Consider the following 27,835-nt stretch of genomic DNA (forward strand, 5'->3'; position numbering starts at 1 on the left):
CTACTGGTTTGATTTTTTTAACTGAAAACCAACATTAGTGTCATTCACTCCTCACCTTTCTGTTCTCACTATTCAGTTACATACATTACCCCTCCATTCATTTTATATAAATCCAGCCTACTGTATAGTGTTCCGTTACAGTACAAAGCCTCCTCACCACTTATCAGTTTAACACCCCACTCATGTTTTGTCCTTTCAAAACATCCACACAGGATATATGTACACTTTTCTGTGTTCTGTACAGCCCTGGATAAGTAGATCACAATCTATAGGGCCTGTAACTAAAGCATAATGCCTGTAGAAGTAGGGCAGATTTGATCTATAACAGCACAGAAGCCTCAGTGTCTTTGGTTTACCTTTTGTCTGTTCAGCAGGTAAGCATGCTCCTGAGAACCCGTCTATTGAACATGTCGTTTTCTGTTTATAAAAGTTTTTTTGTTATGAAGATTAAGTTACTGCTGTTTTGATGTAACAAGGTGATTTACTGCTTTTCCCCTCGTCAGGATTTCAACACATTTTCGCAGTTTTACCACATGCCAGTTTTTATTTTATTGATGTTAATGCAAATTGAATATGTAGAATCGGGTTTTAATTAAGGTACTTTTTGACTTCATCCTGCTCATCATTTTGCTCCATCCCAATTCACAACACAGCAACAGTAACTGTAATTATAACTCGGACCAGATTTGAACCACTTCATCCGTTTATTAGTCAGTTGTTCATTACAAGAAAAACGTAAATACTCTTTGTTAAAAACACTCTTCAAAATTACATAAAGTGTGACTGGAAAAAGTCAGAATGATACAGCAGGGGCTCAGTGCTTACATACAGTATATACATTAGCTTTGTGCTTCTTTCCACCATCATTCTAACATGATCAGAATCTTCTATGGACAACACAAATGCAGATAGTCAGATTAGAAAGTTTTTATGTTTTAATGTTTATAGTAGGATGAGGTCAATTCACTTTTAATATGATCTATTAAATCTAATGACAATTAGCGAACTAAGTGCCATAAGCAGGCCCTGTTCTTAGTAATTGACCTAGTTAAAAGATAAATTGCCTCATGCCTACTGTAAATGTGCACCAAGTTTGAAAAGAGTATTAATACATAAAGATAAGTATATGGAAAATTCCCTTCAGTCTTCCATTAAGGAAGTTGAGTTGAGTGCAGAATGAGATGGAGGGAGGCAGGGGAAGTTTGTATAGATGTTAGTTTCAGACCTCTCAGGCATTGCTCCTCTCCTCTACTGTAAAAGTCTCCATGGGGCCTTTGCTCAGAGCCTTGATGTCATTCAGGAGACCGGTCGGGGTCAAAATGTGAGAAGACCCTGGAAACAAAGTATAAAGAAGTTTAAAAAATACTGACTGGCTCCAGAAGGGGGTGTAACACAGCTGGAAATAAGAACAGACATTGACTGCAAGCTTAAAATTCAGCAGCAGTTTCCAGCCCAAATGAATAATTAAAGTTTGTAAGACTGTATCGAACCCAGCTTTAGTTTATATGAATGACCACAACTCACCAGCTGGATTTAATCATAACTACAGAAATGTTCCTTGCATATTCTGCAAGTACAAACTCATCAGGAGATTTAAAGTGAAGTCAAAGTGCTGACATGCAATATTTTACACGTGTAATCTTGTACGCTCACCTATGATGACCTCACAGGATTTGACTGCCTGAGTGACCTCGTAGGCACAGCGCATCTCAGAGTAGCTGATTCCTCCTAGAACAAAAACGATGAGGCGTGAGCCGCTCCGCCGTTCGTCCTGAGCGCTGCCTTTGTGCTTCTGACGGGCACTGTGGAGGAGAGGGCGGACAGGAAATGACTAAAAGTAAATTTAAGAGGAAAGTAGGAGCTGCGTGTCCTATTCATGGAATAAAATAGCTAAATTTACATCCTGGCAAGAAAAACAGATACTTGAACTACATTTAAATTTCAACATTCCTTGTTAGAAAACCTGGTGACAGTGATACCACATTAACAGCTGGGGCTGTAAAGCAGGACAAAAGTGATGATTTAGCAGAAAATTGTCACTAGAGGGCGCTAACTTATCACCCTCTGACCCTCTGCATTTGTCTGTAAAAGCAATTTGGAAACTTCAATGTGTAAAAATAATTTTAAACATTTTTAAAAAGTGTTCAAACACAGAAAAAAAGTAATAAATTTGACATTAAGTTGGCACAACCCTGAGTGCAAGTTGACACACTGTGTAAAATAAAAACAGAATGCATTACATGTATATATTTACAAAAAGATCCCCCAAAATGTCAGCTTGAACATTAAGGTGTCTTTTAAATATATGTTACAACAAATTAGCAAATTATCACATTCTGATATATCAATGTTTTAGACAATGTCCAAACGTTTTTTGGGATCAGGGTTGTAAAAGGGATAACCCCAAAAAAGCCTGGTTGGAGCATGTCTACCAGCAGTTACAATTATTTCAAGAAACTACTGTCTCAGGTGTAGTGTAATTTAAAAAAACCCCAACAACAATAAAAACTACTGTACCTGACAGCCCCGGAGCCGTTCCAGGCAGCAGGACACTCAGACAGGTGTGGCCAGTCTCTGGTGTCCAGTTTGTTCTCCACGGCATCCTGAAAGTAACACATTTTTTAATTAATTGAATGTTTGCCAAAATTATTTCCCACATAGACCTTTTGGGGCAAAACAATAAAATAGATTTGAATATTGACTCTTGGTTGTACTTATGTAAGTTCCTACTTAACATTCTTACGCACATAAATCTAGAACCTCTAAACAATGAAATTGACAGTTTTTCGAGTTTAACAGCGTAGTGTTGAACTTATAATATCATGAGAGAGTTAGAAACTGATCAAAGTTCAGCAAATCATTCTTTCTGACCACCAAGCCACCACAGGTTTAAAATATGGGATTTGATTTGAGGTGATGCTGCTATCCTTTTGCTCACATTTCTCTACAAGTTTGATTTTTTTAACTTAATGACATAAAACAATGCAGTAAAACTACTTCAAATACTATTAGACCCCTCTGTGACTTATAATTGAACTCCCTATGTGTAATATTTGTACTATGGAGAAACCAAATAATAAAGATGCATGGGGTAGGGGTGTCAAATACAGCTTATGAAAGAGAAACTATGTGGTGTCAAGCACCTCTCAGTTTCACAGATTTTAAATTTCAGTTGTTGTTATAAACTTATAAGGCTTTTCATTTTTGGCAGTGAGTCAATGATTTCAACCAGACTGTGCTGCCACACATTAAAAACTAGATCTTGCTCAAGAGCAGCCCAGTTTACAGGAAACCAGGTGGGTGGTTGGTGAAGGCTGCTCAGAAATGTTTTTTCAGGTAATAACAGGAAAGGGAAGTGCAAAAGAGGCGAAGACATAAAATAACTTATTATGTTACAGATCAGATAGACTTCCTGCTTCTTTGAATGTTCTTCAATGTGACTTAATCTACATCTTTTTTACAATAAAATGACAGCCCATACAAATCCCAACTACAAAAAATGCAACAATGATCCCTATTAGAACCACAGCCTCTAAAAGGACAATCTCAACTCTTGGCCACTGTTTGTGGCCAAGAGTTTCCTCTTCAGGCGTCACTTCTTACCAAAATTTGGAATTTCAGTTCTGTTGAATTGGAGAACTGAAATCCAGTTAGGAAGTTTTAAAAATAACCTATTTTTTAATCATCAAATGGTCCTGGAGTACTTTTGCCTCTCAGTTCCCCATCAAGTTTTCAGAACTGGACTCAACAGCAGAGCATTAAATGTAACATCATGCCTCAAAACACACATAAGAAAACATCATCAAAGGATAGAGTGTAAAGATAAAGCACTGTGTGTGCGTGACATGTCTCTTTTTAAGGTTCAATCTTCAAATAAGGCAGCAGGTGACAGTGACATCCTACCTGTTTCAACAGAAAACATATCTTCTCACCTCTTATCAGGAACACAATTCACATACTGTAAAAGCATTTGAAACCAGTACAGAGAGATGTTGTTGAACTAGAAGGATCATCCCTGGGGATCAACACACAAGTGGTGCATTATTGTTTCTTGTAAGATGCTGAGAAGTTGTCTTTTACAAATAGATGAAGCAGAATAGAGAAACACAAACATGTATGTCACACTTCCTATCAGATGACCTGAATCTGATAACCTGCTTTTGTGGTGCTTTCACAGTTCTGTTCGTCATTCTTCCCACAAATGTCTTTCAGAGGGGGACTGGGGCAGCACAGTGACCCAGATCGAGCTGCGTGTCAAGATTTGTAAGACACAACATACATTAATGTCCGGAACTTCTTTTCTTTTTCCTTCCTATCCAACATCCTATCTTTACCCGCTGCACCCAAATCCTTTTCTCTGGAGTTGCTATTTCAGTCATTACGGTATCCACAGTTGCTAAACTTCCTGTAAAGCCGCAAAGAGCTCTCAAAGTACTGGATGTAAATTGGACAGAATAAAAGTGTAAATGCGATGTTATTGTGCAGAAATGATAGCTGCTAATAGAATACAGAACACATCATGGTCATCGGCTCTCACTGACCTCCATCACATCTTTTACCACAGGAGTCCATCGGGAAAGGTTGTAAGTCTCATTCTGGGAACGATCCCGTCTGGTTGGTTTGCGAGAGAAGAAACTTTGCTAGGAACGAAAGTAGAAAAAAAGAGTGAGCAGGTTTCACTTAATACTGAATGACAGAAATGAACAGATGAAAAAGGCGAGAAGAAAGTGACATAAAACAGAGTAAACCATGTAGAAATATCCAGCCAAGTTATCACTGTTGATAGTTTTAAACCGTGGGTAAACTTGACTAGATTCAAAAACATCAAATCATTTCGTCTTTCACATACCGATGTGATGATGGGGACCCCCAGTTCTTTCCAGTTCAGTATAAACTCTCGTTCGTCCTCAATCTTAACATGTTGGATAAGTTTGCTTAAGTTCTCGTCTGTTGTTCCTGTTTGCACACAAACAAACAAACAAAGTGTAAAAATCTGGTGATGAGTTTATTAGGGCTGAATCCACTTAGCCGATTCATTTGCAATGAAGGTTTTGGGTTTTAGACCCAATATTACCTGCGGTATATACATGTCAGTCACAAGGTAGCCATGCCCAAAAGCATACTGCTTAATTGTCTAGGTCCTTCAGAAGGGACCGAAATTTAGAAAATGAACATCATGCTATATTGAAAAGGACTTAAAACTAGCGAGTGACACCAAGAGCCCATTATAACAATATTTACTGATATAATAAATAAAGTAAGAAGTAGGGTAATTTTCTGTATTGCTTCACTTTTCAGACCTGGAAGCTACATTCACTTCTTTCACACGGTCTTGCAAAGAACAGAAAGCAAAAGAAGACAAGTCTGCTGCAGGAGAAGTTTGTCCTACCGCTGAGGCTGAAGATGTAGAGCAGCACAGCTCTGATCTTGTCGTGGGTGCTGTATGGGTTTAGCAGCACAGGCAGCAGGGTCCTCATGGGATCTTTCACCTTCACCCCCTCCACATCTAACCCCACTGCAAGGTCCTACACAGAAAAAAAACATAGTTTTAATATTTTTTTATTTTGTTTAGGCTGGGAATATTACTAATGTTTGCACTTTTTTATGGAGCTCTTAGGAAGTCAGTCAGTACGTTTATATGACACTTTAAAAAAAAAAAAGGAATTACTGCCTTAATCCGACTATAACTGGACAACTGAAGTGCATGTAAACGTGTTAGTCCGACTTATGTCAGATAATGCAATTGGAAAACGTTTTTTGCCGGCATGTATGACAAGACAACGCATGTGTGCATGCTCCACCCCCCACGCTGGCGTATGACCCCGGAACAAAAACATCCAAGAAAGCTGATCGCAGAAGACGAATACAATCACAGGAGATGAACCACCGGAACAGCAACATGGAAGGGATAGTGTGCACCTTAACTGCATAATGAGCAACGTGTCCATTACGTACAAAATTAACAGAGCTGTGCGATTATCCATCTTGTTGTTCGAAAATGCCGGTTTCTCCACTTGTTTATTAAGACGTAATAGGTCAAGTGGAAAGGCAGCCGTATTAACCTGATGAAACAACGCAAATTTCCACGTAGTGTTGAGGAGGAGAACATGTTCCCGTCAGTAATTAAATTTTCTCAGTTGCATGAAAACTGGAACAAGGACAGAAGTCCCATTAGACAGCAAAATCAAATTTTAAGCATAGCTCAATTAAACTGTGCATGAAAACACACTGAGTGTCTTGCTCCAGGACAGATTCTTGTGTTCATTAGGTTTTCTACCTGGCAACTGTATATCCCTCACTAAATCACCGCCCATTCACTGACTTGTTCAAGCACGTTTGAGTGGCTAAATTATTTGGCAATTGTTCAGTCATAACAGAGCACAGACCTGTTCAGCTTTGCAGAGTTTCTCCACGTTGTTTGCAAAGTGTTGCATGCAGTCCTCGGCCAACTGCAGATGAATAGTTTTCTAGAATTCAGACAGAGAGCAGAAGAAAGTACATGTATGTAGTTACTGCAGTTGCAAAATGTATTCCATTTTAAGAAAAACATTCATCATAAAGGTTGTTCTGCTTGATGTTCAAAAACATGATGAAGTCCGCCCCACATGATTGCAGGCTTTGGAGGCACCACAACATAATGATCACATAGCTCTATAATTAAGGATACCATTTCAAAAGATATAACATACCTCAGTAACTTGTTTACGGAATGCAGGCATCTTCTTCATCATCTGGGCCAAATTGCTAATTGTGATCTGGGGAAAAAAATGCATAGTTTTCTCAGGATTTGCATCATTGGTGTGAAATAAACAGCTCAAATGATCAGAATGATCAGAAACCACAGCACTGTACCTTCCCATCTGGCTGTTTCTTGTTGGCAGATATCTCCTTTACCAACTTGCGGATTTGTCTATTGTGAGTTAAAAAAAAAAAAGGAGGGTTAGGGTTGGAGTGAGGAGGACAGATATTGGACACCTCAATCCTTAAGACCTTGCACACTTACTCTGAGACCTCAGCGATGTGCTTGTGCCTTAGCTGCACCCAGAGCATGTCGTCCTCATTCAGCAAGGCCTGCTTCTCTGAGCCATCCTTAGCCTTGTACCTAGCAACAAAAATAACAAGATAATTAGTTTTAGAGATAATGTGGAAATTGACAATAATCAGTAATCTATGGGGCGCTGAATGTAAAAATTCTGTTTACATCTAGCAGATATACACTACCGCTCAAAAGTTTGGGGACACTTAGAAATGTCTTTATTTTTTAAAGAAAAGCACAATTTTTAAAAATTTAAAATAACAGACATACAGTCTAGACATTATTGTGGTAAATGACTATTAAAGCTGAAAATGGCTGATTTTTTAAATGAAATATCTATTATATGTTGTCAGCCACCATCACTCCTGTGTTCCAGTGGCACATTGTGTTAATTCACATTTATAGTGTTGAAAGGCTGATTGATCATTAAAACACCTGTGAATTATGTTAGCACAGCTGAAAACAGTTTTGTGCTGATTTGATAAGCAATAAAATTATCCTTCTTCAGGCTAGCTGAGTATCTAGAGGTAAAGTTGGAGATTTGTACAGGTTAAAATGATTATTTCCACCCTTGTCAATGTCTTTACTACATTTTCGATTCATTTTGTAACTAATTTCATGAAAAAAAACAGTTCATTTTCATGGAAAGCAACACAGACTTTTTCTAAGTGACCCCAAACTTTTGAGCGGTAGTGTATTTTGAATATTACTTTCCTCATATTTAGCTTATTTTTGTCACATTGAGACAGAAATAAATATAAAACAACAGGTAATATGTAGGCTAATTGTTTAATATTGGCTTATATTTAAAAAAAAAAATCTAAATATTGAATATAAATTTGAATTTTACATCTAAATTTAAATATATTCAATACATTTTAGGAGCATATTGTTAATAGTTACATGCAACATGTTGAATCCCTGTCTCAAATGCAAAGACAATTCTTTACATTCTGCACCCGACAGTAAGAGCATTACGCATGTGTGAAAAGGTTGAGATTCAGTAGAAAAAGCTTGTATTACTTGTAGGTGTCGCTCTGGACATCAATGAGGTCGTAAGCCATGGCCTGGTAGGTCAGCTCATGCAGGATGGGGCTGACGGGGTCAAATCCTCTCTCCATTATCAGCAGCTGAGCCTGGGTCTTTCCCTTGTTATGGGGGGAGATACAGAGATAAGTTTAAATAGAACAATGCAGTTTTTTATGAAAAAATAGTGGCCTTTTCCTTGCTTTCTGTGATAAATTTCCCCATTTCTGGTAAAGAGAAACATTAATCTAATCTGCTTCAGGCAAAGAATGGAATGTTTTCTTCTTTTCAAAGGTTTCAGTAGAACATAATACATCATTTTAGGGGTCACATGTAATCCCTGGGCTATGACCTTGTTTATTTTGCCAACATCCTTTGTTCTCACCTTTTTCTTGCCGCCGTCATCCAGATCGTAGTGTTTGGCCAGTTTAGCGTCCACCAGCTCTGCAAAGGTCTTGGCGTTCTCCATGTTGCTGTCTCTAGTTATGATATACATAAATCTCCATGAGTTATAACAGAACAAAAGTTAATACAGAGCAAAGCTGAATTGACTCTAGCATTAGTTTGAGGCACTGCACGGGTTAAGAGTGTTTTTTTAGTTTTCTATAAAAGTTCTGGACAATAAAGGCAGCATATTTTTGTTTTTGTAATGTTTTATGTTTGTTTTATATGGGCATATGTTGTATGTATACTGTTCTAAAAATAATCATACTTTGTGTAAGATAATAATAGAGACACACTGCTCTTGTTTGGGTTTATGTAAATTTTCAGTTGTGCGGAGTTACGGCAAGGTGAGGTAAGGTAAGCTTTACAACAACAATATTTAAGCTTTACTTCTTTCCTGGTACAGTTGGGTAACATAGTCTACGGTCTCACTTCCTGCACTTCTCATAAAAGGTCCCTGCTTGGGGGCTGAGGTGTGTCGTAAGCAGAGAAACTAAATCTTCTCTGGCTTACTTCTTGTATCTGACTCCTGGGTACTCGTCCAACGTGGCACAAAGCGTGACAAGCTGGTCTGCGAGTGTCTCCAGTGTCTGCTTTTTGTCCTGACTGTTGGGACTGTAGATGCTTTGGAAAGCCCCCGGATTATCACATGTGAACACCTGAAAAGCATTTAACACAGTGGAGTCAAAAACATATTGTGTAAGTGAACAATTTGCATGTAATCAGAAAAATAAAGCCAACTGTTGATATTTTCTTCTCAGCTGAATATCAACATAAAAAAATAAACATAAAAATCTCACAACTCAAACACCATTGTTTCTTAAAATAACAGAAAACAACAACTTAGAGTTGCCCAGCCACGGTCACAGTGGAAAGTTTGTAATAATTAGTCATCATTACGTCATAGCTTAAGCAGCCAACACCCATCAGATTCCTGCAAACTACTGCAAATCTGTTCCCCCCAGTACCAACATGACACTGAACACTCAGTAAGCATGCAAAAGTTTTGATAAAAGAGGAAATAGAGCATTGCAAAAGAACCTAAAAGAACACACTCTGCAACCACTCACTTGTGCCTCTTGTGGCATGAAGGACATGTTTATTTCCTTACAGACTCGTATGTATTTTGCGCAGTACAGCTTCATGTTGTTGAACAGGTCATCTGGACAATCTGTGGGAAAAAAAAGCTTTTAGCTTCACAAAAAAACAACATCAAAACATTATGTGTTCGTTATTTTGACATTAGATTAAATCAGTGGTTCAAGTTACTTACAGTCAGTGAAATAAACATACGCTGCTTTATATTTGGGTTTGGACTTGAAGTCAGCAATGAAGGCTTCCACACACTAAAAATTAAATTGTAAACATCATCACAGAGATTGGAAGAAAAAAAGACATCACCAGAATGAAAACTAATTCTGCAGTAATTAAAACTTTAATCTTAATTCATTATGATCGTAACAGGGTTATAATGGCAAACCTTAGCGGTCGGTGACATGAAGTAGATGGCCTTCATTTCTAGAACAGGTTCTCTGCTTTTGAACAGGTCCTCCACAACTAAAGAATCAAAATATTTATTTTAACGGAGTAGTTACAGACATTTACATACAGAGATACAGAATTTCACTGTTCAGGAATCCTACTTGTTATTTTCTCTGACATCAGATCGGACATTTTGCAGCATGATGACAGTAGTTTGGTGGTGAACGGGTCCAGAATCAATATCTATGAAGACGATAAACACAGAGTGGTCGGTCAAGTTATGTATCACACTGTCAGATATTAAAAGTATATTTTGAGTTGGAGTGTGTGGGAGTGGGGAATATATTCGGGTTGGCTGAGTTTCTAAATTATGACCGGGTTACTTAATGACAGGAAAGGTATGTGCAGGAGTTCAGACTTCAGGAAAGGTATGTGGAGCGAGAAGCAGAATAAGGAGGGGGGACAGGATGTGAAAGCTTCAGCAGACAACAAACACACACATAAAGTTTGAAAGGTCAGTGAGATGTTAAATCCCCAGATGCTCGGTTAAGGGTGATGTCGTGTAATTTACTGGTCCAAGTTGTAGGTCAAATAGCTCATAAATTAGTTTTTAAAGGAGTCCAATTGGAAAAAATTACTTCTCTATCTTTAACAGTTATTCAAAAGCCCAGTTGGAAAACAGCTCAAAAAAAACTCTCTAACAGGTCTCAAAAATCTTCAAGCAGGAGTCCAAGATGTCGTGACAACACTTTATTATCGCTAAAAAGTGGAGAGAACAAATATAATACACACAAGGTGCAGTCCATAAGCTCTCTAACTCGAAATGACACTTACATAAGGTTTTATAGAGAAATCACACACATCTGTCCATCCCATCATTAATATTTATTATGACCTTTCCTCCAATAAAATTTGTTAATTCTTTAGATTTCTCCTCCTAGGGGCTGCTCCAAATCTGCCCCCCCTAGGTGCAGGTGGCATTACCTCATCCCCTGGCAGAGAGACATCAATATGTTTAGGGGTTGAAAATATTACCATGATTTAAAGTTATCCGTAGGTTCCCATAGGGCCTTTCTATGCTTTATTTACTATGATTTAAAATTATCCGTTGGTTCCCACAGAGTTTTTCTATAGTCTTATTTCTTACTCATCTCTGTCTGTTATACACAGTTTTTTCTATTTTTCATTTCTCACTCAGAGTCTTTCTTATTTAGCCCTAGTTAATGCTGCTTCTTGCCCAGCTGGGTAACCTTGCTTCTTATCAGCTTCTCCAGGACCAACACTTAAATGAACATCTCTGGCGAAAGATCACAGGTGTTTTTCTGGCACAAACTTAACATTCTTATCCAGGCCTTATTTTACTTCTCCTCTCTTCCAGTACTTCTCCACCTTTCAGTTAAATCTCTGCAGCATATTGATTATACATATAACATCATATAGATCACTCAGGGTTACATTATTTAATCACACTTTGTCATACAAATAGCTACATAGTCCCTCTAGAGACCCTCATAAAGAGATACTAGCTTAACTCTCACCACATTATTTACTCTACAGTGGCAACCAAAGCATCCCACAAAAATAAATTGACCAATTGCGTTAAAAAGCCCACCCAAATGTACGGGGTTTTGCCCAAACCCAAGAAGAATATATGTAACATTAAGGAAGTTTGTAATCACTCTGTCTTGTGGTGCCATCGAGATCACATCGCAGAGTCCAGCGCTGAGCATTACATTTGGCTATTATTCTTTCAATAAATGGTTAACTTTATTCATTTGTTCTGAGTGGTTTGTAAGACCAAGTTTAGGAAAAAGAACCCGGGTGAGCGTTGGAGGCTTTAAAAGCCCATGCTCTAACAAGTGCATAAGTGGAATCAAGCAGATAAAAGCTGGATCTGTAAATTTGAGTTTGTCCTTTCATGGATCTCTGGACGATACTGAGTACAAGGAAGTTTGACCTACCTTCCATACTTCAGATTTCCTGCAGTCTGTAATGATTGTATCTTTAATTCCTGTAAGAGATGCCGAACATGACATGTAAACAACCACATGAAGACTGCAGGGTTTGCACAGGTTTTAAAGAGTAAAATTTAATTTGGGGTGGGCGATATGGCCCTGAAAGAATATCACAATATTTCAGAGTATTTTTGTGATAACAATATTCTTGATGAAAATACAACATACTGAAAAATATATAGAAAATATAGATCTTTTTAGTCTGTATAAATAAATAAAAAATGTACAACAAAATAAAAATCAATCATAAATGTAAAATGAGAGTGACATGAGTGTGTCATTAACATGACATGGGGTGTGTCATGAACATTAATGACACTTTGAAGTAACATTAATGCTCATGATACTTGTCATGTCGTGTTTCTGACAGGCTTGTGTGACTCTTATGTAAACACCTTCAAAATAAAGTGTTACCGTATATTGCTTTAGTCACAAAGGCATGTTCAAAACTTTGCCTAAGTCATTTATTTCTCCTAAGTTACATAACTTACACACATTGTTATTACTATGCCAATAGCCATCCTTTGTTACATCCTTTTTGAGTGAAATGATCAGTAAATGTCATAGGTTACACTTTTGGTGAAGTCTTTTGTGTTTCCTGCAAAACTTGAAAAAATGAATTAGGCGATTATTTTAACAGGGTGACGATATACTGCTGGTTAGCTTGTTATAACCTGACAATTAGAGTAATGTTATGGTTTCCCTTATTTTATCTCAACCCAACCACATACTGTCATGTCTGCGTCCTGACCCTAACAATGGAGGGTAACACAAACGTTTCTCCGGAAAGGAAACAGACCTCGACATGTTTGAAAAGATTAATGTAATTATTAATTAATGCAAACGCGAACTTGCTAGGTTAACTCTTTGAGGCTACTTGTTGTGTTGACGTTAGCCTGCTCATGAGGTGGGGCTCCAGGCTACAGAAAGTGACCTCACTCCGACGACTCTCTCAAAAAGAGGGATGAAATAAGGAGTCCATGTCGGTATAGTTATGATAAAGTATTACACCGAGTCAAAAAATGTTAACAGCAGTTCAATAATTCAAGTTAGTAAACTTCCGCTACGCTAACAGCAGAATGAAACTTCAAGTGTCATTCCGAGATGCAAAGTCACACACTCAACAAAACCAGCACGTATTTCACAGCCCTTTACTTTATAAAAAGCATTACGCGGTTTCACATGCACAGTAAACATGGGGTGAATCTACGAGGTTTACTTACTTTTCCAAACTATTCTTTTCAGACCGTGATCTGAGCCCGTTGCCATCTTGGTTTTGTTTTTTGTTTTTTTTGTGTCAGCGCCTCTTCCTGTCCCGTGTCCTCGGAATCTGACGTCATCTGCGTCACCAGTGTGCGACGGGGCGGCGGTGTAGTTCTTAAAAGTTTTTTCCCCTCGAGTTTTGTTTCTTACGAGATGCATTTACAAACAGAAAGGAAATCATTAGAAATATAAAGTTTTCATCTTCTAGACTTAATAGACACCACGAGACATAAAACAGTTACTCACACAATACAACAACAAAAATAGATTAAGCAAAATAGCTACATAACAATAAAATAAAAATAAAAAATAGGCCTACCTAAATTTAAATAATACGACGGAGTACCAGGGCCACATTTAGAAAAAACAATAATTACGAAATTAAAGTCGTAAATATTGAATTAATTACGAGAATAAAGTCTAAAATATTCTCGTAATTAATTCAACATTTTCGACTTTATTCTTGTAATTAATTAAATATTGAAGCCCTTTAGAGTATTTATTCAGAAATTATTATTTTTAAGATATTCCATTGGTCAGAAAATTTTATTATACTGTATAGGGATCTTTGTCGACTTAAGTGTGTATGTTACCACAGCCGACTCAGATATCTTGCGAAAAGAAGTAAGCAAAAGTCTTTCATTCAAAACTACACGAAAGTATTTGTATCAAAATAAAGGCTACTTAAAACATTATTTTTTCGTATTACAGGTTTCTTGGAATTGTATGTTTAAATATAAAAATGGTGCTTGCATTTAACAGTTCTAAAACAGAAATGTAAACATTGGATAAGGCCAAGTTTAAAATTCTTGTTTTATTTTGTTGATAGATTGGAGTCAAATGTTTTCCATACAATTAAAATTATGAAATATTAATTGATAGGCTACTTATTACATATCAGGATACAATTGTGGAGTTTTGGGTTTGACTTGCATTTTATAAAGTTTACTTCATTTCTCAGAACATATTTATTGGGCTAAGTCATAGGTTTGTATAGCTATTTTGACTAGTTTCCTTTCTTAACATAAATAGGCTTCCATGATGATGAAAACTATATAGAAATCTAGTAAATGTATACCTTTTACACCTCAATGTGAAAGGGAATTATTTGAGACCTTGAGCTAGGGGTATCTAATTCCTTTGTCAGACCCTTTTACACACCCTTTTCTGTGGTATCTTGACTACATGCTTGAATATGGAATATCATGCCTATAGCAAAGTATTTCCTTCTCATGCTACCCAACCCAAACCTGCTTGAAGGTACATCTCTGCTCCACTCTGACTGGACATCTGCCTGCAGTGGGAGGGACCAGAAGCAGGTATTTCAACCTGCACAGACACCAGATCTGTTGAAAAAAAGTTAAAACCGTTAAGAGTGAAGCACCGTTAAAATCTTAACAGAAGTTGTGAAGTGTGAGAAACAGTGAGAGGAGTGTTTTAAAAGACAGACGTGAAGAATGGGCACTATGAAGTGGCTGGTGACTTTTGCTTTGCTGGGCATATGCTCTCAGGTAAAGTAATTAAATAACATTTGTTGTACTATGTAGCTTAATTCAAATTCAGGCACAAAAATGTTGTAAAAGGGGAATGCAATGGAACCTTATATGTAGTAAAGTGGCTAGTAGTAACTTTATTTCAGTGGTGGAATGTAACTAAGTAAATTTACTCAAGTACAATTTTGAGGTAATTGTACTGTACTTGAGTATTTCATTTTTAAATATTGTACTTTTTACTCCACACTTAGCTGACAGCTTTAGTTACTTTTCAGGTTGAGATTTAACATAAAACATGATAAATTTCAAGTGATTAGCTATATAAATGAAACATCATTACTTTATATTAAGTAGTTAAAACTAATATTGCACTTGTGTGTATGTTGTACTTGTCCTTTTCCTATACTACTGTCTGTAAACCAAATTCCCCCTCTGGGACAATGATGTTTTACCTTACCTTATTGTTAATATTGTTTTCTCATCAATTTGCAGGCTGCAGCCCAAGGTACTGTATGTTCTCTTATTACCATAAATTCACTGTAGATGTTTATATGACTGTCATGAGACTGAAAAGGCACAAAACCTTGATTAGGTGCGAAACGAGTGCTATAATGATCTCCACTTCCTTCATCTCTCTCATCAGCTTTCCAAGTAACCGTGTTCTCAACAACATCCAAGACTGCAACTCTGAGATGGACCAGGGTCCCTGGAGCCAGCTCATATAAGATCATCGTCGCCCAAAACTCAACAAACAACGAGATTTCCTTCGTCACGTTTGGTCCAAACATCGTGATGGGCTCTGTCAACACCCTGTCTCCAAACGTTGTGTATAAATTCACAGTTGAAGCTCTGAATCAAAACCAACAACCATTGAGCAGTTCAGCTGTTGTGTCATCCTCAGGTAAGTTAGCCAACACTTGTGTCCAACCAGTAATTATAAATAAATAACATATCATATACTGTATAGTGCTTCCTTCTTGTTTAGTTTTCAATTTAAAAATAAGCTTCTTCTTTTTTTTTTTTTTTTTTTTACTACTGTTGCATGTGTTGTCTAAAAATGCTTCTAATATTCGCACATTACAGTTTTATGCTGCCATATTAGGGACATTAATTATCTGTAAACAAAGAAAACTGGCAACAAAAATAGTGGATCAATAATAATAATAATGCAATGTACATTTAAACACAATGATGGGCAGTTGTAGGGCTGGGCGATACAGCCGAAATCTTCTACCCCAATGTAGGTCACTTTATATGTTGATAACAAAATATAGCATGATATAGCATGTTTTCTGGTAATTTAATTAATAAATATTCTATGTGAAATAACCACACGGTAGAGCCTAAACATGTTTACAAATAAGCACCTCTGTTGTTCACTCACTTTGCTTCCACATCCAAAGATCAGAACATAAAGTGCCGTCCAATTAAGTGAATATTACCGTAACACAATTCTGCCACTAGCCTATTGACATATTGGTAGATTGATGTAGAATATATTATAGATGTTTCTATAATTTGTTGATATATATACACACAGGTGCATCTCAATACATTAGAATATGATGGAAAAGTTAATTTCCAGTAGTTCAAGTCAAATAGCCCAAACCAAGTCCTTAGTGTATATAGATGGATATACTTTTCAGAGGCCAACATTTCCATATTAAACATACTTTTAAAAATTGGTCTTTTGTAATATTCAAATCTTTATGAGACACTGAATTTTAGGTCTTCATTAAATGTAAGCCATAATCATTATAATTAGAAGAAATTAAATTAAGAAATGAAATGTTTCATTCAGTGTGTAATGGATCTTTATATATTGTGTTATTTCCCCTTTTTTAATTGAATTACTGACATAAATAAACTTTTCTATGATATTCTAATTTATTGAGATGCACCTGTATATATTGTCATATCACCCAGCCTTAGTTATGTCCTTGTTATTATATATTTAGAAGACGTAGTTGTGTATCATGATATTAATATAGGATTTTATCACAATACAATTCCACTGAAAGAAGGTAAATCATCATATTGATTATGTACACTGAACAGAGGACCACAAGAGATTTTTTTTAACTGTTACATTCAATGTGAGTTTTTGTGCTATGTACACAGAGAGATGAGACAAAATAAAATGTTGTTTCCCTGAAATTTGTATTTTAAAAAGTAGATTCCACAGCCAACTATTACTGATAAGGTGGAGGCCATCCCTTGCATCTCACTCCAAAAATATTCCTACTTAATATTTTACAGTATGCATCCTTTTCTTGGATGTGATCTCTGATCTGAAGTGACTGTGACTATCTTAGCCCCTGAGATGATGGATCCCATCCAGACAGTGAAGCCGAAGGACAGCAAGACCTTGATGGCGGAGTTCAACTTGAGGACGGGGGCAACTCATTACCTCATACGAATCCAGAATGCCAATGGTTTCTACAGAGAAGACACAGTGTCCTCCTCCCCTGCTGAGATCAAGTCCCTCACACCCTACACTGAGTACTCGCTCAGCATCATGGCTGTGAATAATGGAGGCCAGAGCCAGCCGTCTCTTCCTGTGACTGCAAAGACAGGTACCGTTGTTCTATCTTTATGTGTGTAAAAAATACTTCTACAAAAAAAAAGTCTATTTTATGTGTAGAAATGAGCCACACATTCACTGAGAAACACTGTGTACTGTTCTCATCAATCCCCATGCCCTGCAGAAGTCACTTGATCCGTCTCTTTGTCCTATAGCAAAGCCACTATATACACTACAAAATGTTTGTTCAAATCCAGGTTTTTTCTTACCCAATAAATGAATCAGCAGCCCTTAGGGGCTCTCCTGTACTGTTGGTAACTATACCTGACCCTTCTATGTCAAACACAATGGGTTGACCTCCTCCTGAGAACATATCTGTCACCTCTCACCCCCATCTGAAAATCGGATCCACATGAGCCAAAAGAACATGCTTAAGGCAGTTTCACCATTTGTTGTTCACTGTTTGCCATGATTCATCTCTGATTTCATTTAATGTCACTAATGTAGGCTCTTCTTTTTTTAATGAATCAACTATAACATAGCGTACTTGGATTAATTCATAAATTCTTATACGCTGAAAATCTACAAACATGATTGTATGAAATATTTTGGGAACAAAAACGTCTAAATTTAAGGCCACACATCTGAGAAAAAATTCTCAGCCAGACAGAAAATGAAATGAAAACTGTGAAAATTACAAACTGTGATTTTCATAATGTAGGTGCCAAAAGAGCTACAGCTAAAGCAGTCGGTCAAATTCTGACTCTACTGGTGTTATCTGTGAGGACTGAAAATAATTACTTGAGACCTGCGACTTGAGTCAGACTAAAGTCACAAAAAATAAGGACTTTAGACTTGACTTAAAGCTTAACATTTTGTATTAAATGCGGGGGACAAAAGCAAGTTTCATAACCAGTTAAAAACATACAACTTTAATCCTCCTGTTATGTTCATTTCTCAGGAAAAACAATAGTATAAGTGTCAGAAACTTAAAACCAATAAACAATGTTTATATTTCATTAATGACTCCATTACTAACCATTTCAATTAATATTTAGTGCAATGGTGTTTTTTACCTCTCACAGATCATGGTTCAATGAGGATAATTCACTCGTTTTTCATTAAAAAATGTGCATGTGAAGACTTTTTCTTATGTACATTGGAAAGATCTACATATAAAATACAATGGTTTTACATGACATTGAGTTTTTAAAATTTGATTTTACATTTTTTTTTTTTTTTTTTTAATGAAAAAATACTTTTAACCATTTCTTTTTAGATTTTTAAACTTTGAAATGGGTCAATTTGACCTGTAACATAACAGGAGGTTAGTGTGGTTGGAAGTACAGTGTCCATTTGTCAACTTGTTACCACTTGTAAAACTTGTCAAACTTTCTTCTCCTCCACAGTTTTACCTCCTCCTGAGCTCTCCACCTCCTCTCCCAGCAATGACAGCATCACTGTGTCCTGGGCCCCTGTTGCTAACGCTGTCCAGTACAGCCTGTCTATATACGACTTTAGCTCAAACACCAAAATGAAGCACAACACCTCCGACACCAATTTGACCATCTCTGGCCTGGATGCTGGCTCACTCTACGCCATCAGGGGTTTCGCCTGGGACGCAGAGGGCCGAGAGGGAGAAGGAAGTCTGTACGTCAACCAGACCACAAGTAAGGAGTCACTTCTCTGTGTTTTTTATACTTAGAAGTGTTAAGTGTTTCAGTTTCAGGTCAAATTGTACCCTGTCCTAGAGAACGGCAGAAACAATTTCTCAGAAACAGTACAAGTTCCCATCGTAAAAAGTAATATTTCCATGTTGGTTTTTTTTAATTATAAAGCAGGTCAAAGAGTATCAAAGTGGTTAATCTATAAATGCACGCAGCCTATATTCAGAAACTCTGCCTTTAAATGAGCCATCAGGACTTCTGTAAGGTTGGGCATTCCTTTATGTATCATGTTGTGTTTTAACAGGACCTCCAACACCAGCTGGTGTCAACATCTCTGTGGTGATGAGTAACAGCGTGGCCGGACTCTCTGTGTCCTGGGAACTCGACCCGAATGTCTATGGATCTATTGAGTACCATGTGATGAGTGACCTGAACCTCACCTGCAACTCCACATCCAGCTCCTGCACCCTGTCACCAGTAGGCTGCGGAGAGGTGCACACTATCCAGGTCACCGCCTGGAACCAGGCCGGGCCCAGCTACCCGTCCTACCCCATGGTGTTCATTACCTGTGAGTAGAAAAGATTTGATTCAGATCAGACTCACACAGCTATTATTGGCTAATATTGATAAGTACCAGGATGTCCTACTTCACCAACTCATATTTGCAGTATGCAAGACATCATGTTTTTTGACTATGCTTGCTCACAATCTTCTGTACAGCATGTACATGAGCTAGAGCAGGAGTTGTAACTTTTGCTAACAACTAGCTATCAACTGGCTATCAACTATTGGCGCATCCAAAAAAGGAAAATAATTATCTGGAGCCATGCCATTTGAGCCTTATAATCACAATAATACAGCCTATAAGGTCTAAATTAGCATCAATATTACTCATAGGTCCAAACAAGCATTTATTCATATGCTTTAGTCAGAATACAAAGAGGACAATAGTGCAAAAGAGTGGCAGGACACTTAAGAAGCATTTCAGGAGGATCGCAATCCATATCTAACTTAACTATGGAAGCTTAAGACCCACTACCCCTCTTAAAGTTTGGCAATATTTAGAGGATCAGGCACTGGGCTTGACACGTATGTAGACTATGACGAATTCTTAGTTGTCTAAAATGATCAGTAAGGAAAATTAATAGTAGACTCCATAGTAAATGACACATTTTTACATTTGAAGAATATAAGAATGATTTTGAGCCTACAACAATGATAAATGAAAATAAAAACATTTAATACTCAGGCCACAGAGAGACACTGGGAAGGGCCTATGTAGCCACATGTGCCTCTGGAGCCACAGATTGCCCACCCCTGAGCTACAGGGTCAAAGTTTAATGTTAAAAAAGAAAAAGTATACGATTTTAAACTCAGCCTTTGTTTCTCTGTCACCTGACTTCCTCCTTTGCTCCTGTTATAATTACTACAGCCACTAGAGGTCGCTGTCTAGCAATAAATGTAAATAGAGGTTTCAGTGGAAAAAAGATGCTTGTGAAGACCTGTGTTCCTTAATGTAATTGATAAAAAGCTATTAACTTCAAAAATCTAACAAAACAATAATGCATGTACTCTAAGCATGCATAACAATTAGCTACATGAGTTATCATACTTAATCTATTAAAATAAAATAATTTTTCTGTCATGTGTAGGAATATACCAGTATATTTGAATATTAGTTTGTGGGTTTTTTTCAAGAATACGACAACATCAGCGGTAGTTATGGATCCAAAATGACACATCATTAGACTGCTCTGAAAGCCCTGTCAGCGTATGAGTGTGACTAAACTTCTCCTGCTCTGTCAGTCCCCTGTCCACCAGAGTCTTTGGATCTCATGGAGTCGACAGAAGGAAACTGCACACTGATGTGGGACACGGTGCCTTACGCTGACAGCTATGTGGCTTTCATCAAGAGAGGTGACGGTGGCGAGCAGACCTGCAACAACACCAGCAACACATGCACCTACCACTGCGAGTGTGGCTACACGTACCTAGTGTCTGTGTTTGCATATAATGAGGCTGGCAGCAGTCCTGAAGGATCGCTTTTCAACTACACCACCTGTAAGTGACAGCTGAGAGGGCATGTTTTAAGATTTTGAGTCTTTAGAGAGCTTATTTTCTTCCTCTTCCTGGTTATGGTCATTATATGCATTTGTTTTACTCGTGTCTTTCAGTGCCCTGTTGTCCAGAGGATGTCTCTGTCTCCACGGTGAGCACTGACACTCTGGAGATCACGTGGACGGCCTCACGGGGTGCAGAGCTGTACGAGACTCGGGCTGCAGACAGTTCAGAGGTCATCCTGTGCAACGACACGGCACCAGTGTGCGCCCTCTCTGACCTCAGCTGCGACAGTCCTTACAGCGTGCTTGTGACACCCTGCAATGACATCAGCGGGTGCAATCGTGCATGCAAAGCTCACACCAAAAACACAGGTAGAAAACATCTATTCACAGATGCATCCAGCAAATATCATTTTCATGAACATTTTCAACTTCAGTTACCAGATTTTGCAAAAACAGCAGTAAAATATTTATTCTGTTCATTCTCCACGTGAACAAGAGTACAATTTTACATTTCGTGTGTCCCATTTATTTATCAATTGTTAACTCTTAAATGACTGTTTCTTCTGTCCGCCTCAGCTCCCTGCATGCCGATGAACTTGATGCTAAATCCAGTAAACTCCTCCAGCGTCACTGTCAGCTGGACAGCAAACAACAGAGAAGCTAATTACACTGTGAACGCACTGGGAGATGATGGCACACACACCTGCACCACCAACGGAAAGAGCTGTGACATCACTGACCTTCCCTGCGGCTCCACCTATGAAGTCAGCGTCAAAGCATTCAGCCCCTTCGGCAACAGTTTACGCAGCTACTCTGACTCCCTGGAAACAGGTGAGAGATCCCTTCAGTCACAAAGTACAGACAGGTATAAAATACACTCAATATAAAGCATGTTAGTGATGTGTTTGGCTGCCAGAACAGCTTTAATACTCCTTGGCAATTATTTTAGAAGACTGTGTAACTCTACTGAGATCACTTTTCAAAATATCCAATAGGCAGTGGCAGACTCAGACCTTCTGATGGGCAGGGGAAAGAAATAAAATAAAAAGGGGACCAGCTGGAATGTTTCTAGCATGTATCAGCCTTTATATGGTGTCTTCTTAATTTTAATGCCAAACCAGAGGGCACCTTCTTACGTTTTCTCAGTTTGCGCACACCCTAAAGGGCACTTTGTCTCGTTTTCTCAACTGGAAGGGTACCTTAGAGCAGTGGTTCCCCACCTTTTGTCCTTGGAGCCCCCCTGACTTGTGTCTGAGACAAGCCAAGCCCCCCACCCACCCACCCAAATATTCAAATATTTGCTGAATTTTTTGCTGAAAGGAAGCACAGTGGATTAGAATGGCTGTGTTTTTGACATTTCCATTATTTCTTAGAGTGGCACTGCAGTGATTTAGTCATGTACTTCTATGAAGTAGGGACTTGTGAGGGCCAAATTTGAAAAGAAGAAGGAAAGATGGATAAAGTCAAGCAACAAAAGCACTATAAATAAACATATATATACTTATAAAATTAGATTAATTCTGTTATATGGTTGACATTATATATTATATGGCAGCTATATATACACATGTAAAAGGAGTATAAATGATACAGATGCACATACTGACTCTGTGTTCCACTTTTAACATTATCTCCTTTTACAGAACCCTGCTGCCCGCTCAGTCTAACAGTGGATCAGGTGACGCAGGCAATGACCAACGTCTCTTGGTCTCACGCCAAAGGGGCGCATTCATTCATCACGTCTCTGACATCACCGCGTGGTCACGCCCGCTGCCACACCGAGGACTCTCACTGCATCATGGGATGCATCACCTGTGGGACCAACTACACCGTCACCATGGAGGCGTTCAGCCACAGTGGACGCAGCTCTAACTGCACCTACCAGGGCTTCTCGTCCAGTGAGTGATGAGGTTTTCCATCAACGAGAAGGAAAGACTTTTAAAAACATTATCAACACCTGATTTAAGAGTAGTTAACATTATTTTACCCCTTCATCATACATAAAATAAAACAATCCTAGTCATTCGTTCCATGGACATAATGTGGCATAATGTGAAATTTTCACCTTAAAATCTTCCGTTCAGTTTACCTGTTCAAATACAGAGTCAAATGATTGTTGCTCTAGAGAACTTCACACAGCCGCAGTCAAACATTATACATTATTATGAAGACAAAATCAATCACAATCATGAGACATAACCTAATTCAAGATTAAGACACCAGAAATTGAATTAATTTTATTACTACTAAGCCATGACAATTATAACAGTTTTCTTAAATATATCTATATCTATCTATCTATCTATCTATCTATCTATCTATCTATATAGATAGATAGATAGATAGATAGATCTATATATCTCTCTCTCTATATATATATAGATCTATATATATATATCTATATAGATAGATAGATAGATAGATAGATAGATAGATATAACTTTATTGCCTGTTCTGCAGTAAAAACAGAAATTTGTCTTAGACACAGATTCATCACAAATTAAAACACACTTACAAAACACATTCACACAACAACAGATAGAAACATTGTAGCCTATTTTGTGCTGTTTAGGACAGTTATTGCAGAGGGGATGAATGATTCTTTATGATTTATTAGAATAATTGATACATTTTTATTTTTACTTTTTAAAATTATTATTATTACTTTTATTATTACTATTATTATTATTATTATTATTATTATTATTAATAATAATAATAATAATAATTACTTTGATTGTATTTTATTTTTGTACATTTTTTGACTTCCATATTTTCATCTTATTTTATTCATTCATCCATCTATAATTCTTTTTTATTATTATTTTATGCTGAATACTGAATCTTGTCAGAATGCTTAATTTGTTTCTGGAGAAACACCAATATTCATCTCTATTATTTATTTATAATGTGTTTCTTCACCTATTGAGAATGAGAACTGTATATGAACATAGGGATGGGACTGATCCATGTTGTGTCTCTGAACAAATCATTAAACAACATTGGTAAGCTTTGAGATAAATCACTGTCTCCCTCCATCACAGGTGCCTGCTGTCCGTCAGGTGTCAGGCTCTACCGGACGGCCGGTAACTCTCTGCGAGTGTACTGGCGCAGCGCTGGCAGCAGCCACAGCTACGTCACAGAGATGATGGGCAGCAGCAACAACTACACGTGCAGCGCCTCTCCCGGGGAGAGCAGCTGCAATGTTGACAACATCCAGTGTGGGGATGTCTATAATGTAGTGGTCGCTCCATTCACACCAGAGGGCAGCAAAGTCCAGTTCTGCCCCCAGAGACTGTACTCAGGTATAACAGAAGATAAAGTTGCCTTCCTTTGTTTGAAATTATATATTATTCTTAATCTTTTTATAATGCTGCCCAAATGTCAACAAGTAAAGTATTAGTAACACTTTGCCACTATTTTATGAACTCTTGCATGGAATTCAGGTAAGATATTCCTTTATTGATCCCCCATGGGGGAAATGCAGGTGCTGCAGCAGCACAAGTACAGTGTAGAGACAGATTAAGGTAATAAAAATAGAATAATAAAGATGAAATAGAATAAAAAATAGAATAATACAAAATGAAATAGAATAAAGATAAGAAAATATATAAATAGTATAAAATAAACACACAAACAAACAAACAAACAACCAAGACCAAACTAAAAAACTAGTAGTGAAAACTTGTTAAAGTGACAGTGAATTGATGAACATATGTGCAATTATTGGCTTTATGGGAGATTAGAACATCAGTAGTAAAGACAATTCAAACATTTATATCATCAGGAACTACATGATATAAAGAGTTTTGCAGCTGAAACATTCTAAATATGAATGGTAACATTTTTATTGTTTGTTTTTTTATCTCTCTCAGTCACTTGCTCAGGGAGCAACGTCGGTACAGGTGAGTCTGTTAATCTGAATAAATATTTAGAAGGTTATTTGAAGTCAAAATTGCTAAAACCAACAACAAAAAAATAAAAGAAAAAAAATAAGTACTCACTGGTAAGCAAAAATAAGTAAACATTTTTTAATGTATGATTTCTAATGTCACTTCAACGTGTTCTTCTGCAGTTATCTACAGAGGGAAGAGAAGTGTGGACTAGCATATGGTAAGTAAAATAGAATACCTGTGCAGGAATGTATTACGTCTGACCAGTAGTGGAAGTTGAATTAAGCAGCAAATGATAATCATAGTGGGTTGACTGAAGAGAGAATGTAAGTAAAGTTTTGTGACTACACTGCACAAAAACTTTGTGGTTAGGTTTTGGAAAAAATTCGTAATTTGGATTACAGTAGTTCTTAGGGGGCGGGTTGTGTGGCCAAGTGGGTGTGTCTTGCAGTAAAATAGGCATGTTGCCTATGAGACTGCAGTTAGACACCCAATCAATGTCTCCCTCTGCTGGTCACAATTAATCATTACCTGCATTTTAAACTGACTATATTCTGAATCCAAATCCCAATACTGACTTGTGACTTTGTTGTTATTAGATGTCAAATATAAGTAAATATTTCTGCAAACTGACTGTGACTGAATGTCTTTTCCACAGATGCAGTGAACATCTCCACCTTCTTCATCCTCCTCTTCCACCTGCATCACTCCTGCCCACTGGAATAAAGCCATACACAACCAGATTCAAACATGTTTTTCTACTGGCTGTGAAATGATAATAATGAGAAATACATGTTTAAGGTATTCCTAAGTGTTGTAAACATGCCTTTGAGAGATATTCATGAATCACAAGCCATCACTGTGTCCTCAATAATCAAGATCAAGCACTTAAAACTGACAAAAACAAAGAGTGTGTGTGCTGCTTAGCATCAGACAAAGGTCTGTTTCTCACGATAAAACATTTGATCCACAAACAACCAGAAGTAAATGTATATGCTCTGCAGTTGTAATTTGATAATTGCATATTTATTTCATTGTTATCCCAGAGCGAACTAAAAATAATTTATCTAATTGATAAAAATAAGCAGTAACAGTGCACCAACATAAATTTAATGAAAAACATTGCCCCTTGACTTTGAGAATTATTAATTGGAGAATAGACAAAATGAAAAAAAAAATGTAGAACTGGCCCCAAGTAGGAAGCCTCCTGAGGATAAGCCTCATCATGTGTCACCCTGTAGTGAACAATCTCTGCAGTGTGCTGTTGTTTTTTCTCAGGATGTATTTAACTGTTTTAATATGTGTCACTATGGTTTTCAAAACCTGATGCATATGTCAGTTAATAAAGATTCCCAGCATCCCAGCATCATGTTTGTGTGTCTTCTTTTTAGAGGTGTACTTTACAAATTAAATGATTTAATTTAGTCATAATTCAGTGCTAACTCACCAAAAATTCTTGTCTATTGCCTTTTATTGTGCTGTTGGAATTCTGGGTAACTTGCTTGTATACTCAAGGACTTTGGTGGAAATGTGTGTCCTAGTTTTCATTACTGTAACAAGTGAGTCAAGCCTACCTGTCTGGAGGAAACACGTACAACCATATCAAAGATCTTGGTAAATGACATCAAATTTCCCAACATGAATCCTAACATTAACCAAGTAGTTTCTGTTTTAATTCAAAACATTAAGTTGACTCAGCGCATCACAAGTAGGGAATGCCATTGTTTGCAAAAAAATCAATTTATCTGTGTTTTACAGTGTTAATATTTATTCTGAAGACACGGTTGATAAATAACATTGACTTGATTTAACTCTTTAATCCACACAAGCTTCAACTTCTTTTCACATGCTCACTAAATTCTGATTTAGTGTTTATATTGTTGCTTCCTGTTGTCACCTGAGCTTACGTGCATGATGATACTGGAACACTCAGCTTGACAGCTTAATGTTACTGGCAACTGATGTCAAAGTAAGTCATTAAGAGATAACAGCAGGTAGAGGAGCTAATGAAGCCTTTCTATCCTTCAGTCAACCACCAAGGTGACCTCAGGATACCACGCCATATTTACAATGAAGGAACTTCTGACAATGAAAATATGGCTGAATATTTCAGTGCATTCCTCCTTTAAAACACACCCATCCAGCAGCTTCACAGGGCAGACATCCCAGAAACATGTGCCGCCCTGCCCCCTCTTCACAACACAAGTTTCAGTTGGCTTAAATCCCTCCAAACACAAAAGGAACGAGTCTGGTATTATCTCCAGTGCACTGTAAACAGTATAGGTTATCAATAATGATACTGTGGTGGCTCCCAGTGGGGAACAGCTCCCATTCACGACTAAAACGTGGAACATGACTCAGCCAAAGAGACACAGATCTGAAGGTTTTTAAGCAGCTTACATAACATTGATAGACTGTACAAAATAAGTGGATGTAGCCACTGTGATGTAACCAACTGTTTGGAAATCGTTTTGAAGCATTTGATATTTTGGCCGTCGCCATCTGTGTTTTTATAGAGCCAGAAGTGCCCATATTTTGATGACAGGAACCAGAGGACACACGCCAGGCGGTGTTAGCATAGCAAATGCTAAGTTACCAGCTAGCTAGCACAAATTCATTAAATGAGCATCAAACTGTATTGACGAAGACTTGAAACCATTAAGCTGTTAAATCATTAGGAAAATGTTTGATGAAGTAATAAATCAAGTGAGAAGTAGGTTCATTTTCTCATCGACTGCTATACAATCAGACTTTTTTTCACTACCAGTTGAGTCGCCCCCTGCTGGTCATTAGAAAGAATGCAGATTAAGTACTTCCATATTGGCTTCACTTTTCAGGCTACATCCACTGTCGGAAAAACTATTAAAGTGTGAGCCATTTTTATTGGAATGGCTAGATATCAGCTCTTAAATCAAACTCTTATAAACTA

At 37.5% G+C, this 27,835-nt stretch overlaps 2 protein-coding genes across 2 annotated transcripts; one reads left to right on the forward strand and one right to left on the reverse strand.

Moving 5' to 3' along the window:
- Positions 1-685: 685 nt before the first annotated feature.
- Positions 686-13,322, reverse strand: stxbp3 (syntaxin binding protein 3). The gene is made up of 19 exons (XM_059341614.1): positions 13,227-13,322; positions 11,950-11,999; positions 10,150-10,231; positions 9,987-10,063; positions 9,780-9,852; positions 9,577-9,677; positions 9,020-9,165; positions 8,448-8,541; positions 8,060-8,184; positions 7,004-7,102; positions 6,853-6,910; positions 6,690-6,755; positions 6,387-6,467; positions 5,390-5,525; positions 4,850-4,956; positions 4,542-4,640; positions 2,518-2,603; positions 1,654-1,802; positions 686-1,332 (listed from the first exon to the last, which is right to left on the reverse strand). Exons 1-19 carry the CDS (start codon positions 13,270-13,272, stop codon positions 1,229-1,231), a joined length of 1,779 nt encoding a protein of 592 aa, XP_059197597.1. The 5' UTR covers positions 13,273-13,322; the 3' UTR covers positions 686-1,228.
- A 1,401-nt stretch (positions 13,323-14,723) lies between these two features.
- LOC131978256 (fibronectin type III domain-containing protein 7-like) lies at positions 14,724-25,126 on the forward strand. The gene is made up of 12 exons (XM_059341833.1): positions 14,724-14,778; positions 15,397-15,660; positions 17,075-17,335; positions 18,693-18,953; positions 19,255-19,518; positions 20,757-21,011; positions 21,125-21,382; positions 21,590-21,844; positions 22,657-22,911; positions 24,058-24,318; positions 24,889-24,918; positions 25,089-25,126. Exons 1-12 carry the CDS (start codon positions 14,724-14,726, stop codon positions 25,118-25,120), a joined length of 2,451 nt encoding a protein of 816 aa, XP_059197816.1. The 3' UTR covers positions 25,121-25,126.
- Positions 25,127-27,835: the final 2,709 nt, after the last annotated feature.

This window comes from Centropristis striata, chromosome 9 (genome assembly GCF_030273125.1).
Source record: "Centropristis striata isolate RG_2023a ecotype Rhode Island chromosome 9, C.striata_1.0, whole genome shotgun sequence".
Taxonomy (NCBI): Eukaryota; Metazoa; Chordata; class Actinopteri; order Perciformes; family Serranidae; genus Centropristis; species Centropristis striata.